Raw genomic sequence first — 17698 nt, forward strand, 5'->3', positions numbered from 1 at the left:
AAGAGCATTAAAGAACATGTATGTCCCCGCCACGATGTCTAAGCATGTCAGTACTTCCATGGTCAAGCCAATTGCAGAGAGATGACCCAAAAGGATCAGTGCTGACAAGAGGCAGCCACAAAGCTAATGCAGTCTCCCAACTTTGTACAGGGTACACAAACTATCAAGGCTCAAGAGAGTCAGAGGGAGTCAGGGATTGTGAGGGAGTGTCGTGGTTTAACCCCAGCCAGCAACTAAGCACCATGCAGCTGTTCACTCACTCCCCTGATCCCAGTGGGATGGGTGAGAGAATCAGAAGGGCAAAAGTAAGAAAACTCATGGGTTGAGATAAGACAAGTTTCATAATTAAAATAATAATAACAACAACAACAGTAATAATGTAATGAAAAGGAAAACAACAAGAGAATAATAATAATAATGATGATGATGATGTAATGAAAAGGAAAACAATGAGAGAGAGAAGCAAAACCCTGAGAAAAAAATAAGTGTTGCAACTGCTTACCACCCACCAACTGACGCCGCCAGTCCCTGAGCCACGATCGCTGCCCCCCTGGCCAACTCCCCACAGTTAATATAATGAGCATGAGGTCATATGATATGGAATATCCCCTTGGCCAGTTTGGATCAGCTGTCTTGGCCATGCCCCCTCCCCTCCCAGCTTCTTGTGCACCTGACAGAGCATGGGAAGCTGGAAAAGTCCTTGACTAGTGTAAGCACCTCTTAGCAACAGCTAAACATCAGTGTGTTATCAACGTTATACTCATACTAAATCAAAGCACTATACCAGCTACTAGGAGAAAATTAACTCTATCCCAGCCAAAACCGGGAAAGTATCCACCTCTTATTCTATGCCATTTATGTCATGCCCAGGTCCTACCCTTTCCAGTGCATTCCAATTAATCACCACCACTTTCCCTGCCTTTTGATATATAATTCCCCTTGTCTATGTGCCATCCCTCTAAAATGTCTGTTGAGTTTATTTAGTCCACGACTTTGGGCTCCACCTGTCACAACAGCCTTTCAGGGCAGGAGAGGTGGTGTGTGGTGTTGGATTGTTGCATGCTGAAGTCAGTCTGTGTTCTGTCACTGCTGCACTTTGCTCAGTTTAATCAAAGTTCATTTTTCATTAATCTGGGTGATTCCTACTGTGATACCATCAATATGGCATACACCAAACACAGAAGAGATGGTATACAATATTATATAGCAATTAACATCATACCATTTAGTTCATTGGCTATTCTCACCCAAAATCAAATCCCCTTGAGGTACACATCGGACTTCTCCATCTTCCCACATCACCCACCAAGTGCACCCAGGCCCTCAAGCAAAATCAATTCCACAAATGGGTTTGCTTTTGCCCAAGACAGGAATAATCCAGACTGTTTGCCCCAGCATATTTTTTACATGCACTACAGGGACTCTATCCCCTTCCACAGTACCTAAGTGTGTTGATTGGGCAGGGCTGTCTTGACTGGCAGATCCCCTAGTGTTGACAAAGCAGGTGGCTTTTGCTAAATGTGTACCCCAGTGTTTAAATGTCCCACCCACCCCCCATACTGCTCTCAGTGGAGTCTTTAACAGTCCATTGTATCGTTTGATTTTCCCAGAGGCTGGTGCGTGGTAGGGGATGTGATACACCCACTCAATGACATGCTCTTTGGCCCAGGTGTCTATGAGATTGTTTCAGAAATGAGTTCCGCTATCTGACTCAGTTCTCTCTGGGCGCTGTGTCACCATAAGACTTGTTTTTCCAGGCCCAGGATAGTGTTCTGGGTGGTGGCATGGGGCATGAGATATGTTTCCAGCCATCCAGTGGTTGCTTGCACCACTGTAAGCACATGGCACTTGCCTTGGGAGGTTTGGGGGAGTGTGATATAATCAATCTGATAGGCCTCCCCATATTTATATTTCAGCCATCGTCCCCCATACCACAGAGGCTTTAATTGCTTCGCTTGCTTGATTGCAGCGCACGTTTCACATTCATGGATAACCTGTGCAATAGTGTCCATGGTCGTCGACCCCTCAATCACAAGCCCTCCTGTATGCTGCATGTCTTCCTTGATGGCCTGAGGTGCCATGGGCCCATGGAGCTATAGATAATTCACCTGTATGTTGCCAGTCCAGATCCACCTGAGCCACTTCAATCTCAGCAGCCTGATCTACCTGCTGGTTGTTCAGATGTTCTTCAGTGGCCTGACTCTTGGGGATGTGCACATCCATGTGATGTACCTTTACAACCAGGTTCTCTACCCGGGCAGCAATATCTTGCCACAATGTGGCGGCCCAGATGGGTTTGCCTCTGCGCTGCCAGTTGCTCTGCTTCCATTGCTGTAACCACTCCCACAGGGTATTTGCCACAATCCATGAGTCAGTATAAAGATAGAGCATTGGCCACTTTTCCCATTCAGCAATGTCTAAGGCCAGCTGGATAGCCTTTACCTCTGCAAACTGACTCAATTCACCTTCTCCCTCAGCAGTTTCTGCGATTTGTACAGGACTCCATACAGCAGCCTTCCACCTCTGATGCTTTCCCACAAGACGACAGGACCCATCAGTGAACATGGCATATTGCTTCTCATTTTCTGGTAGTTATACGGTGGGGCCTCTTCAGCACACATCACTCATCCTTTGGCAATATTCCGAAATCTTTGCCTTCTGGCCAGTCCATGGTCACTTCCAAGATTCCTGGGTGACTGGGGTTTCCTGTTTGAGCCCAATGGGTGATCAGTGCAACCCATTTACTCCATGTAGCATCAGTTGCATGGTGTGTAGAGGGAACCTTCTCTTTGACATCCAGTCCAGCACCGGCAGTCAGGGTGCCAGGAGGAGGTGTGCTTCAGTACCAACCACTTCTGAAATAGCTCAAACCCCTTCATATGCTGCCAGTATCTCTTTTTCAGTTGGAGTACAGCGGGCTTCAGACCCTTTGTATCCATAAGTCCAAAATCCTAGGGGTCGACCTCGGGTCTCCCTGGCGCTTTCTGCCAGAGGCTCCAGGTAGGGCCATTCTCCCTGTCTGTGGTGTAGAACACATTTCTTACATCTTGTCCTGCCCAGACTGGCCCAAGAGCTACTGCATGAACTATCTGTTCAAAGGCTTGTCGTTCCTTAAGACCCCATCTGAAATCAGTCTTTTTCCGGGTCACTTGATAGAGAGAGCTTATGACCAGACTGTGATTTGGAATATGCATTCTCCAAAATTCCACAACAACTAAGAAAGCTTGTGTTTCCTTTTTGCTAGTTGGCGGAGACATGGCTGTTATCTTCTTGATTGCATCCATTGGGATCTGATGATGTCCATCTCACTCATTTTACTCCTAAAAACTGGAGCTCCTGTGCAGGTCCCTTGACCTTACTTTGTTTATGGCAAAACCAGCTTTCAGAAGGATTTGGACTATTTTCTTCCCTTTCTCAAGGGATTGAGAAAAACACATTAGTGATATCAGTTGTGGCATACCACTTGGCTGCTTTTGACTCCAGTTCATATTGAAGTTCTAGCATGCCTGGCATGGCAGCACTTGGTGGTGGTGGAGGGACTTAGTTCAGGCCATGATAGCCTACTGTTAGTCTCCACTCCCTATTAGACTTCCACACTGGCTATATGGGACTGTTAAAGGGTCAGCAGGTCTTGCTGATCACTCCTTGGCTCTCCAGTCAACAGATCAGCTCATGGATGGGAGTCAGGGAGTCTTGGTTGGTGCAATATTGCTGCCAGTGCACTGTTTTGGTGGCAATTGGCATCTGTTGTTTTTTGACCCTCAGCAACTCCACAACAGAAGGGTCCTTCAAGAGACTGGGCAAGGTATTGATCACCTTTCTTCACAATTCTCTCCTAAAATAGGAGGATTACAAGTAGAATCATAAATAAGATTGCAAACAGCAAGAGAGCAAACAAGGATCCAGTAATCCCTTGCTTGAAAACAAGCATGACTCTGTGCTACCCCCCGCAAAAAACCCAGCACTGTCAGTTTGTCCTGTGTACCTACTATCTCACCACAAGACATTACAGAGACACTCAGTCCATTAATAGATTCCCTCTGCAAAATTCCACTTCAGAAAACCTTTTGCTTCCAAAGAAATTGAAAATTCAAATAAAAATCAAATTATCATACCCACAAGTCACAACAAAACTTTCCACATCAAGAAACAGATAGATAAACAGCTAGACAAAGGCAGCAGGATTTTGCAAAATGTCTGCTATATAGTATCTGTCTGATATAATGAATCATTAAATTACTGGCTTATGACCGTAGAGTTTCCATTCCCTGACATAGAGGAATATTGGCTAGAACATGCTCTAACAAAGCAACTCAGTAGTACAGCACTTGGACACTAGCTACAAAACATTGCTGAAATAAACACCAAAAGTAGAGCCACCCTTACCAGTCCTGCAAATACCGCTTACTTGTACTTTAACCAAACATATTTTTCTGCCTTGAGTAAACATACATATGAGGAAAAAATGAACAGCTAAGAGAGGTTACTTCTTTTTTTTTTTTAATTTTTTTAATGTCTAGTTTAATAAATAGATTACTTCTAGACTGATGACTTCTCAGTCAGGAGGGGCCATTTGGCTTTTAAGAGCTTACAGGGACTGTAACCAGAAAAATGCTACTTGCTTGTCAAATATGGTTGTCATCTAAAGTTTCATCCCCAACATAAAGCAACCGGAAGAAGAATGCAAAAAGCATATCTGCATTTCTATGGGAATGCAGAAGGTATGACCTGAAATACACACACAGAGCTTAGGTTCAAAGATGCAACAGCTTTACGAGTATCACCCAACCTGAGGAGCACCAGATAGTCAGAGCTGCTCTGACAATACAATGACTGGAGAGAAAGGGCATCAGTGTGAAGTGGCTTGTTTGGGGCAAGGAAGCATGAGAATGGCCAACCCTGTCCTACCAGCCCTGCCTGCTACACCTAGTGGATACTGGCTGAAAAGGAAAAAACACCTAGAGGTTAGCAGTTATTACGTGGTGCAATAGGTCTGGCAGACTGGGGACCATGTACAGACTGTAGCCTCACAAAGGAGCTGATGCAGGATAGGATCTTGTGAGCTAGTTTTGGAGTTTAGCATTAAGCTTCATTTGCAACCCAAATATCACTTTAAGCAGGTTTTAACCTTTTTCTTTTTTTAAAAAAAGCATCTATATTTTAACTAAAATCATTGATCTGTTCTGTGTATCTATACTTTCTGGACAAGAAAGGATGGCAGAACCCAAGAGCATACCTATATCAGATATTAGGTGTTACTATGAAAAAATTGAAGTAAATGTATATTATTTGACCATAAGGGAAAGAAGGCCCAGACCTACCAGGGAGCTATAATAAAGAACAAGTTCTGGTTTCAGTCGTGCAGTTGTTTAAAGGGCTAGGCTCTTACATACCAGCTCTTCTGCTTTCTTGTGAAGACAACCACACCACCAAAAGCAAAGCTGGAATGGAAGAACGATGATTATTCTTCTGTGCTTCCCAGTTTCAGCACAGAAGCTGTTTCAAAGCGAAGAATAAACTCGCTGTATTTCTTGAGGCAGCTGAGGAAAACCTTCATGGCTTGCTGTTGAGGTACACTAATCCCTCTGCATTCAGCACAACGCTGCACATGCAGCAACATCTTTGGCAGCTGGGGCTTACACACAGTTCCCTTTATGCGCAGGAACACAAGGCAGTCCTTAATGCCCAATCTCAAGCCTGGAATTCTGTTGTGGGTACATAAGGCAGAGTCTATCAGCCTAATTAGACATTTAATAAGGCATTGCTCTTACCCTCAAGGTCCTTGCCACTGCCTTCTACTTTCCCTAAAAATATCACAAGCTGTGTGCATCCTGCAGCCACCTAGACAGCTCTTCTCTGCCAACTCCCCTGCCATGTCACCTACAGATTTGAACCTAGTAGCCTTTTCTTCGGATTAAGCATTTATTAGCTGCCTGGCAGCCGGCAAGTAGTTATTTCTTCCAGGGTAATTGGGATGTAAAGAAGGCTGCATTGATAAACTGCACTCTGACTCCCTGAGAGAGAAAAGACACTCTCTGCTCATGGCAGGCCAGGCCAATATGACCTTTCATGTTGGCAGACATCTGTTGGAGAAGCCGCTTTCTGACAGGCTGGTACAATGCACTTCTGAAAGCAGAACAACTACAAAGTTCCTCTTCATGTGAAAAACTGCTGACTAGAAAGCCAGGATCTCCTTAAAAGAAAAGGGGTTTCCCTTCAATATTCAGAAGTTTCAAGGAAAGTTTCCCTATCGTCAGATGTTCTCTTGTATTCAGGTAATAGGAATGAGGAAGGACAGCAAAGCATAGAAAGGAGAAACAAGATTTATTTTATTTCTGTGTTTAGACATGTGTGCAAGCATCTACTCTGACTACTCCATCCATTTTCTCACTAATGCTGAACATGGAAACTCCTTGTTTATCCTGGTGCATCACTGAAGAAGTTTCTCTATTCCTCTCTACCTCTCACCATAGGCATCTTGGAGTTCTTCAAAGAAGTAAATGGGTTTGGCATTTAAGCAGCTGGCCTTCAGCTACAGACTCGGAGCCCTGAATCATATGAGCCAAACCTGCCTTCAGCCTTGCAGCACAGGCTGCTTCTTTGTCAACACTCCAGTAACACAGTATCTGCATGCTGGGGCCTCCTTTCTCCTGCTGGCAGAACTATACCCTCCTACAAATCTGATCCAGGTCTTGAAAACCTGCAGAGATTTTGAGAGATGAAATTGCTAAATCAGCCTTCATCTTGCAAGACCTATCATCTGTGCTGCTACCACCATGGTTACTTCTGTCAAAAGACTGAGAAGGAATGTCAGAAAGTCACAGCAAATCAAATAACATATGTGGGTAGAATCTGCATTTGCAATTGAGGAGCAATAATCTCCAGACTATAGCTTTGATACCCCTCCTTCTATATGGTCTGAACAAGAATGACAATTTTTGTCTTCTAATAATACCAAAGAACTTTTTTCCCAGCTCAGCTAGAAAGCTGGATGCAAGTTCATTCTTCCTCTAAATAAAGGGAGAGGAGGAGAATGTGAAAGGCTGAATTTCAGGAGGACCTTTTACTTCCTTGCAATGCACTTTTTAAACACTCTTAAGTCACATAGCAAACCTTTGGGGTAGATTTCATTAACTTACTGATAGGTACAAAAAAGAGGATTAGAAAGATAATGAACAAACAGAGGGAGACAGAAGATGAGTGAAATGTTTCACATGCAAAACGAGAACCTCACTGAGGAATCTGTCATCCGAGTCCTTCCCTAACTTCTAACAGCACCATTTTCAGCAGAAGGATTTTGTGTTTTCATAATTCTTCCTCTGTAAACTGCTAGCAAAATGTTACAACTAAGTGGAAAAGCAGACAGCTTTTGAGATTGTGCAAGAGGAAGGTGTCTTCCGCAGAAGAACAGTCAGAAGACTAGGCAGGCACACCTAGAAGACATTATATCCTGATTTTTTGAGTTTGTCTGATCCCATCCTTCTGTGACTAAAAGTATTAGCCCCGCTCACCAAGTTCAGACCTTGCAATCGTGCCTCTTATATCTGCCATTTTGCAGTTTCACACAAATGCCAAAGTCATCAGGATGGAGCCCATAAAGGAGCAAAAACCCCTTTCAAGCCAAAAAACCCTTGTGACCAAAGTAAAGCCCAGTCCAGATGTGTTGGTAATTTCTCTCTTGCCTGTATGAAAACATGCATGCAACCAAAATTTCTATCTCTTGCCTTCCATTCAGCCCCGATGAATAACACAGTCTTTCCAAAGGTTAGAACAGAGACATCAAGCCACATCCTTATACATCCATGACAGCAGCCAGATGTTTTTTTCCAAACTTCAGTTCTAGGCAGAGCTGAAAGGAGAGTGAAAAGGCCATTTCCAGCGATATATTTCACTGTGTTTTACAGTCACCAGGAAGCAGGTCAATTATGACAGCTCCTGAAGTAATAGTAAGGGAGGCAGATTTATTGCATTGCTCTTTGGAGTCCAGCGAGACTTTCCATCATGTTTAAGGAAGGGATGTTATCAAAGCTGTAATTCCATTGCACTGAGATATAGATTCTTATCACAGGCACACTGAGTGAAAGCCTCAAAAGTAAGCATAGACAAATGATCTATTTTTCTTTCCACTCTGAGTAACCAAAGTAACTCATTATCTATCCCAGAGACTCCAGCAGAACCTACCATTGCACAACAAAATAGCCACTGGGTGCTGTGACCAAAATTTTCAAAAGCAGCTAGAGACAGAGTGCCTGCTCTGTGACATTTTATAGCAATCCCTGATTACCGGAAGAGCAGAGAAACCACCTCTCCCAATCAGCCTAAGCTTGGCACCTTAAATGGCTAGTGACTGGGGAAACCAAAGGGAAAGTCACAGAAAATTCCATCCCTACAGAGTGAATTTGCCTTGGACCTTCCTGAACCTCTCCTGAGGCTGAGTAAGTACTCTTTTAGGGCCAATGTCCTGTAAAACGGTGTGACACTCCCATCTGCAGAATTGTAAGGGTGGTACAGCAAAGCAGATACTTTGCACACACAGAGTTATATCACCAGAGAAGCACCAAGACTGGTGTATGTCTTTCAACTTCAAATAAAACCAAAGTGGTTTTGCCCATGTAACTGATAGCTGGTACTGTATCCAAATGCCTAACAAAAACTGGCTGTCTTTTAAAGAGATTTTTTCCGGCTTCCTTCCAACCTGGTCTCAGAGCTACCTCTGTAAAATGCTAGCCTCCATCATAGCAGAGACGTAAGAAAAAAAGATGCTCAATAGTTGCACATGCTAAATCCCAAGCCATTTTCCTTTGTTGCAGGTGTTGATATATCATCTAGTCCAACCTTACTTCAGCTCATACTTTTTATGCTTCCCAAAACCTGACGTATTAAGCAGACAAGGACAGAACTTGTTTAATTCCTCATCCTTCCCTCCTGTCCCCTAAATTAACCTATTGCATGCTTCTGAAATGTTAATCACATGGAGTAAGACAACCTTTTCCCTTTCCGAGCAAGTAATGAACATAATTAACTCCATTTTGCTTGATGGGAATGCTGCAGAGATGCACTCAATGTATTTTTTTTATCACTTGACAGAAATGCTCCATTTTCCTAATTTTTGTTTTGTTTTGTTTTCCCAGGCAAGAAGAAATTCTTATGCCAGCCTTGGGACATGAAGTTAAAATTACTAGCACACAAATTATTCTCCTCACTGCACCAGTGCTGGGCAAAGCATCCTCTCTAGAAACAATAGCTGGAGCTTGAGGTATCCACAGGGAAAACAGAACAACGTGCTTGATTTAATGCCCTTCTCATGGGATTTAGCCTTGGCAAAGTGCCTGTGTTTATGTCAGAAGGGATACATGATTCACATGTGGATCCAATGCTCACTGTGAGGTAACTCTTTAGTACTGATGGAACATAAAGGGAGCGAGCATCCCATGAATTAAAAAAAAATGCACCTGAGAACCACCCTCCATCAGAAGGAAAAGTGAAGGCCTGCCAGACTCTGGTAGGGGAGGAAGAAACATGAATATCCACATATCTCTCCAATATAACCAAAAAACAGTGATGCGAAGAAATTACTATTAGGTTCTATAATAGGATAATGAGCAGAACAGTGTCAGTGCATGAAAATCTGCGAAAGTATGAAACAAAAACATTTTAGGGTCCTTTTTTTTTCCCTGTTGATCATTTTAGAAACAGACACTATTTTTTCCAGGTATGAGATAATTCATACAGGTAAGATATATGGACAAATAACACCTCGATCAGCATGCTCTGTTGGAATCAGATCAATACCCATCAGAAATTTTCCATGATCCTGTACTTTAAATAAAAAACAAGAACAACAAAGAAAAAACCCACCCAAACAAACCTTTTAGAGTAACAAAGCTTTCAAGATTAAAATATGTGTTTGTTTTTGTTCTACCACTTGAAACAAAGCACCTCATTGCTGTTCACATGGCTGGAGACTCTGTTCAGTGACAGAACAGCAAATACCATCATTTTGAAATTAGAAATCTATAGTGTATGAATGAAATGTCTTCCTCCCTTATAGCAGGTGCAGTCTAGGCTACCCAAAGAGACTGCATAGCAGAACCTGCTCTACTGCTCTTTACCATGGATCTATAGATAATAAATAGTATATTGTTTCTTTCGGTAGCCATTCAGGATTAGATCAGCTGTTAACAACTACCTCTATTTTGCCATTTAGAGGAATTAGGGGACTGAGAGCATTAGGCAGCTCGCTGTTGCTTATGAAGCAAATCATCTCAGCACTTGCAGAAATAATGCAGGAACAGGGACAAATACTGTACATCATAACTCCTTGGGACCCCCCCAGTCTCGCATCAATTTGCCAGTCTGTATGGGGAGGAAAAGCCTGGCTATAAAAGGGAAACAAGTGAGAGGTGTTGAAGCATAGCACTTGTACAGAACTAGTAGCCTTCCTTGTTGGTATGACAAAAGAAAATTAAAAATCCCTGCCAATATAACAAATCACTGAATGACAATGGAGCTTTGGGAAGACAGTAACAAATCCACTCTCCAAAGCACAAAAACAATGCAGGTCAATACAACTTAAGGGCGATATTTGCCAACCTCTCAATTTCTTTGCACAGCATCCTTCATATAAACTGGGTCCGAAGCAAGCAAGTAGACATGTAGAAACAAGCAAAAAAACCCTGACCAACCTGACTTCAGTGAAAAGGAAAGAGACGGATTGAGATACAATTTGAGAGGAAATGAAGGAGCCTGTTTCGGAACTGACTGCTTGGAAGTTGAAAATCACGGACAGACTGTGGCCCAACTGGTCATCTGCTCTATGTATAGTTCCTACAAAGTTACAGGTAAGAAAGGAGAGTCAAGCTTTTGGATATATGCTACTATGAACCTCTAAGCAATTTTAAAGCATCTAAAGAACAGCATTTCATTCCAGAAAGCAGGAAAAGGGAGGAGGGAAAAAATGGCGCTTTTTCCCCCTGTTTCTTGATACCTTTCTGTGCATTTGTATAACATCCAACATAGTGGGATCCTGATGTGATTGGGGTTTGTCCATGACACTTTAAGAGCAGTAACAGGCTTACTGAAATAAGTAAACTCATCATGACTTCAAAGGGCTTTGCCTCAAGGCAGTGAACAATTTCTGGAGCCTGTTTTTCTTCAAATTCTAACCTTTGTTTTCTGTACAAATATCATCTTCCTTCTATTTGTAGCTCTTACGCAGAGACAGGTCACTCAGAGAGACGGATGTTGGTGAAGGAAAGCAGGAGTAAAGCAGTATTTGTTTGGTACCAAAGCAGTATTCCTTGCTGACGACCATAACTGCAGCACTCTCCCAAGGACTGATAAAATCTAACTATGAACAAACAAAACTAATCTCAGAGAAGAGAGAAGGCTGGAAGGGTTTTCACTGGAATCTAGCTGGCGTCCAAACACGCACTGTGAGTTCTGTCAAGAAATTCTGCATCTTTAGCAAAACTAATATGCAGAAGTATTTGCAAATTAATTCTGACTGTTCCTTCCCGGTGTGCAACTCTTCATCATTTTTTCTCATCTCCCTCTTCAACTCACATTACGTTTTGGAAATGTGTCCCTTGTTTGAGAACCATGATTTAGTATCATCCTAATTGCCTCCTATTTTGGGGGGAGGGGGAAAAAGAAATGGAAATGAATATTATTTCATTTGCTTGCACCTGCTCCTATGTTAGAAGGATGTGGTAAACCTGGAATCCACACTGAGAAAATTTTCCCTTTCACCATGCAGGAATTTTATGGAGGAAAGGAAGGGGTTTCTCCCTGCACAGGGATAGTGTCAGGAGACAGGACAATCTCCTCCCTGTACACAAATAATTTTGGTTTCCAGGTGCCTTTTCTAGTCTTATGGATCTGTTGCCTTCTTCCTGAACAGAAAAATCCAATTATTATTAGAGATAGCACTTATTCCTGTTTAGCACACAGGCCCTCATCTCTCTTTTTGTTTTGGCAGTGGCCTAATGTACGCAGAGGCAGTGCCTACAGCATTGAGTGACAAGAGTTTCCTGGATCAGAAGATACTGACGTTATTTGTATTGGGGTGGGGGGGGGGCTCAGGGGGAACAAAACAGGACTTATGTAAACCTCTGCAGTTATTGATTACCTTATTTTAAAATAAAGGAAAGGGTTGCTGTTGATACGCGTTAGTAGGGAAGGTCCGCCTTTACTGCAGGCAGGGAGCTGAGCTTTTATACTCATCATTTCTGCACCTAGAGTCACAGAAAAGATCCCTATAATAAAGAAGAAATAAACCTCCATATTTTATAAATAACAATCTGCAGACCCTAAGTGAATACAAAGATGTAATTCACTCTAGGGTTTCTGCAGCTGTTAATAAATCACTCAAGGTGGACTCTGGCAGCTTATGACATCAGCAGATCCCCTCAAGTGAATTACAACCATTAATTTACACAGAGGCGGCCATCTATCTTCTATTATTGACCATCTGTTACTAAGAATATGTACATTTTTTATAAACTAGTAAGATTTTGATAGAAAATGTCTTTAGTTTTATTCCTATGTACATTCATTCGTGATGTTCAACTTTGGGTTTGTAATCGTCGCTGAAAACTGACTTGTGACATCAGCCAGAGGTGATTACACATTGATTGCAACAGTACGCCTCACAGCAAGTTTAGTGAGGCACTGTGGCTAGTGCTTAAGGCCATGCTCCTGCACAGATGGAAGGGACTGATCCTCTCAAAGATGTCATACTCACTCAGCATAGAGAGGAAACAAGTTCTCTGCCTGTCCATGCCAATAGAAAAGTGTCCTTTGCAATGTGAAACCTTTTACCCCTTTGTGCAATGTGATTTCTTCCCAACAGCAAAGATAACAGCTATAGAGCATCTGCTTGCTGTAAACAGAAGATAAAACAATACCATAAATGAAAGATCAAGCTCATTACACCTGACAGTTTACTTCGGCTCCTTCCTTGTATTTCTTTCCGTTTCCTCCTTCTACTTCCCTGGGTGATATTGCTGGGCTCTTAAAATCAGCAGAGCTGACGGTAGGGATATGGGCACACAGTATCTCCAGTTTAAAATTCCAGCAAAAGTTATAAAGTACAAGGCATGGTGTGCTTTAAAACTATCATGACATGAAGGTGCATTATGCCCTGGCAGGCCTGCTGAAGGGTCAGAACGTATATGACAACTCAGCTTTGTTATTGGCACATAAACACTCCCAGATGTCCATTTCAGACCTGCTTACACTGGGTCTATGTAGAAGTACTGCAGAATAAAAGCAAATGAAAAAACCCCAAATGCCTGCATGGCTGAGTAAAACTGTCAAGCGGGTGATGGACTTTTCAGCTGTGGTTATATGTTTGTACTCCAGCAAAGTGTTTAAGTCAGATTTGCAAATAAAGTAAGAATGGACATACAGGCATACAGGGACAAAACACCATTTGCTCAGCTAGTGCTGTATCTTTTTCAGCTTAAGCTGGATTTGGCTTCATATCACTGGAAAGGTTTTGTTGCAGGGGGTGTTCTGAATTGGGAGGCTTAGGGCTGAGGGCTGGATTCTGACCCTACGGCTGTGGGCAGAAGTCTCGACTGATACAAAGCCCCAGATTCCAATGCAGCAGCAGCTTCTACACATAACTCAAATCTGAAGTTCAAGTTTTGCTTCTTAAAAGATATGTTTTTTACAAGATCACTCATCGCATAAATATTTTAGAAACTACAGTCTTTCAGTGAAAACTGGATGACCAAAACCATGTGTGATATTAGGACTGTGCTGTCATAGCATATATGGGATGTTTAAAATGTAAAAGCTTCTGTTCCCAAAGTGGGAACATCTACAAAATCAGCAAAAAGCAAATTTTTATAATTGTAACAGTTTAGGAATACTACTTTGGGAATGAAAGACTACTGATTCTTGCCAACGCACACTGAAATAAACTCATCTGTTGCCTGGTGCATGCTCAAAATCTTTTGGTCTTATAACGTCAGAAAAAAAAATTCTCCAGCAGAAGTCACAAAATTGCCATAGATATATTGAGTAACATGTGACAGAATGCAATTTTTACACCTTTAAAAAATAATGCCATCATCACCATCCTTTGATAACTAATTAGAAAGCAATAAAACTTTATTATCTGAGACCTTTCATGTTCTGGTGAGGGTTTAGCCTGATACAGTAGTATTAAATTAGGAAGTGAAACCAATGTTGAAACTATCCATGGGTCCTTCACAATAAGAAATATAATAAATTTTTGAAATTACATTTAGGGGGAGCTAGTCACCATGTGTCTACTGGTTTCCATAAAAAACATGGGCGCTCAAAATTGTTTAACGTAGTAAATTTATTCCTGCAGCATCCCGTCTTGATTTGGCCATGGTTTGACAGCCCAACTTTCTTATTTTCAAAGACAGTATTTTGTTTTATTGAGTGAAAGACCTACAATGGAAAAATGCTATAATGCAGAAGAAATAATAAACCCAACAGCAATCAAACCTGAAACACTGCTTATTTTTTCTTTAACTTTTTATAAAAGATTTATTATTGTTACCAGTCTAGCAGAAGAAGTAAGTTTTAGATGAATGTATTCTGAAAAATAACAACATCCTTTCAGAGGTAGACAGGGTTTTGTCACCAGGTCGCCTGCTGGACTCTGTGGTAGGGATGTAAATAAGGGTTTTTGTGAGCACTGCTTTAACCACATTACGGACTCACCACCCATTGTTGGAGCTATGGAAAACTCTTGCTGCCATTAGGACTGAAGCCGGCATCTTCCAGTCTAGCAATATTTACACTTCTGGGATGACTGCAGCCATTCCCATAAACATACAGAGACCTGGTGCATCTATAAAACAATATACAAATGTTGTTACTAAGATTATCACAGTGTCACCACTTGCAATGCTGCTAATAGTCAATTCTGATTTGAAGTCAATCTTTCAGAATTTTATAATTTAACTGTAAGAGTCTGTGTTAATCTGGTTCAGCAACAGGGCGTGCAAAACCTCAGCTTCAGAGGTAATTTCTTGTTATCAAATCGTAGTAAAAACAATTCAGCTAGCAATTTCCTTTGTTGGGACACATGCCATTTCCATATATTGTTTCCCTTGTATAATTAAAGAAAAATTAAACCCAGTTCCATACAAAATCTTATTTTATTAAAAATTTAGCACCGTGCTACAAATAAAACTGAGGATTTTGCATTCCTGGTGAGTAGCTGTTGAAAGATGTTACTTGGCAAATCTTTTCCTCTTCCACAAACATTTATGGTTACCTCACAATTAATGCAAATAATCCAAAAGCTTCTAGTAAACTTAAATAAAACTTGTCGGTACTCTAACCAGCATTATCATATGACAAGACACATAGAGGGCAACACAAAATATTAAGCATGTAATAAGGCTTCTGGACTTCGAGCAGAAAAACGCTTCCCTGTTGAGTTTGCCAAATCCTGCAAACGTAGGAACACTAAGGAGTTATTGCATTAGCCAGTTTTGGTTGTGGGTTGTTTTTTTTTTGTGGTGTCCCCCCGCAGGCTGAATTTATTTAATTCAGCCTGTTTCTGCTCCCGGGCAGTATCACATCCACCACTCCCCATCTCGCCACCCCTGTCAGGTCCGACAGCGGCAAAGCCACCTTTTGTTTCGGGGTGCTCTGTCAAGGCGGGCAGCCCACGGCCCTGCCCCGCTCCCCACTCGGGGAAGCGCGTAGCTGGGAAAAGAAGGCTCCGTCCCACTCCCTCCAGGCCGCGGGGGCCATTTTTAAATGCCTCTGTGAGGGAAAGGCGACGGGGGGTGCAGGTGCCGGAGCCCAGGAGCTCCCTGAGGCACTGAAGTTGCGGTCCTCCCTCCGTCAGAGGGGCAGGGCGAGCTGCCACCTCACAGATTCCAGCGACAGGGTGGAGGGGACGTCTAAATCCACCACTGACCCGCTAAAAGAATAAACACAACCACCAACCCACCACCCCCGCGGCTGGGAGTCCCTCGCGTTTAAAGGGCAGCTCCGGGCGGAAGGATCCCTTCTCTGCGTGAGGCGGCCGGAACTCCTTCCCTCACACACTGGAGGCCGGGCGAGCGGATCGGAGGGGCGGCCCGAGTCTTCTTTTCTCTCAGCCAAATCCCTCCGCCGCGGCGTAGCGCCGCGCTAGAGCGGTCATGGGAGGTGCGGCTCGTGCTGTCCCTCCCCCGCGGGCAAGGCGCGGGGGCTGGCGGACCGGCGGCCTGCCTCTGCCCCGACCGGCGTGAGGCGGCGGCGAGGGGAGGAGGCGGAGAGCCGCGCAGGTTGCGGGGCGTGTGTGGCGTGCGTTTCGCTCTGAGCGGTGTATCCTTCCGCGGCGGCGGCCATACAGCGGTGTCTGCCCATCGTGTCCCTCCGCCACCGGGAGCGCAGGGGCAGGCAGCGTCTCTCCGGACGGGGTGAGGAGGCCGCGGGTTTCACCGGCAGAAAGAAGAAGAAACTTCGCAGCGCAGTGGCTGGTGCACCGGAGCACCTGGTTCGGCAGGCCGGCGGAGGGCTCCCTGCAGAAAAGAAGGAAAAGGAAGACGAGGAAGCGGCGGCGACTGCGGCCGGTGCTCGCCGCCGCCCCGCGGGGTCTCTGCCAGGCAGCCCGGGGGACTCTTTCTCGCGGGGCTCGGCGGAAGGATCTCTAGGCGGCTCCCGCAGTCGCCTCCCCCAGTACTGTTCACCCCTCGGCGCCGCCATCTTGGATTTTAATCCGCCATTTTTTTCCTCCCCCCACTCGGAATTATTTTTTTATCGCTATCACTCCTTTTTTCTACTCCCTTCTTAGTTTTCCTTCCCCCTCCGCCCCTCCCTCGCTCAGTGTTCGCTTCCCCCCTATTCCCCCACCTTCCTCCCGGTTTTGTTTTTTTTTTTCTCCCCCCCCCTCGCTCTTTTCCCTTTGATGATTCATTTTCCCCCAGTGGTGGCTGGGGCAGCGCCGGCGAGGGACCCAGCGCGGAGGGCAGCCGGGAGGTGAGTCTGTGTATGTTTAGGGGTGTCGCGACTCGCGTGGGCCCTGGGAGCGGGCGGTGGCCCCGCGCGTGGGAGGCGCCGGGGGCGGCCGGTGAGGCGGGGGGCTGTGTCCCTCGGTCTGGGGTGGGGGGTGGGGGTCCGTGAGGGACCGTGCCCGGTGCCGCCGCCTAGGGTGAGGCGGGGAGGGCTGTCGGCGGCGCTGACAGGCGGGCCCGGCGATGCGGGGTGGCCGAGGAGGGTGGGGGGGGGGATGTCGGGGAAAGGGGTGTCCCTGCCGGTGGTGCCGCCGCAGCGGGGGCCGGGGGCGGCGGCGGGCCGGGCTCGGCGGGAGGCGAGCCCTAGGGGGCAGCAGGGGGCCGGGGAGGCGCCCCGGCCCCGCGCCCCGGCCGCCGCCCGCCTCCCCGCCGGGCTCGGGGCGGGTAGGCTCAGCCTAGGGGGGCGTGGGGGAGGCCGGGGCTTGCTCGGCAGCCTGTGGCACTTGCGCTGTTAAATGGCCAGCGCTCCCGGCGGCGTGGCCTTCCGCCCTGCGAGGAGTTTTAACCCGTGTTTGCACTGCTTGGTTTTTATTAAAGTCTGTCTTGAGCCACCATCCCGCGCTCAGAGCTTGCTCCAATTAGATCGAAACGGCTTAGTTTTTTTCTTTGTAGTTTTTCGTTTGGGGAATGCCTGTTTTTAAGGAGGGGGTAGAGCACCTCTTTGTCCAGCATCTCCATCTAAAACTTTAAACTCAAAT

At 44.8% G+C, this 17698-nt stretch overlaps 2 protein-coding genes across 3 annotated transcripts in view; one reads left to right on the forward strand and one right to left on the reverse strand.

Moving 5' to 3' along the window:
- Positions 1 to 2025: 2025 nt before the first annotated feature.
- LOC135313634 (ribonuclease H-like) lies at positions 2026 to 2565 on the reverse strand. The gene has a single exon (XM_064453258.1). The coding sequence runs from the start codon at positions 2563 to 2565 to the stop codon at positions 2026 to 2028; it is 540 nt and encodes a 179-aa protein (XP_064309328.1).
- A 13750-nt stretch (positions 2566 to 16315) lies between these two features.
- KMT5B (lysine methyltransferase 5B) overlaps positions 16316 to 17698 on the forward strand; it is a 29481-nt gene continuing 28098 nt past the window's right edge. For both annotated transcript variants that reach the window (XM_064452392.1, XM_064452393.1), the window contains exon 1: positions 16316 to 16965. The gene's annotated coding sequence lies outside the window, so the exon portion shown is untranslated. The remainder of the gene's footprint in view (positions 16966 to 17698) is intronic.

This window comes from Phalacrocorax carbo, chromosome 5, assembly GCF_963921805.1.
Source record: "Phalacrocorax carbo chromosome 5, bPhaCar2.1, whole genome shotgun sequence".
Lineage (NCBI taxonomy): Eukaryota > Metazoa > Chordata > Aves > Suliformes > Phalacrocoracidae > Phalacrocorax > Phalacrocorax carbo.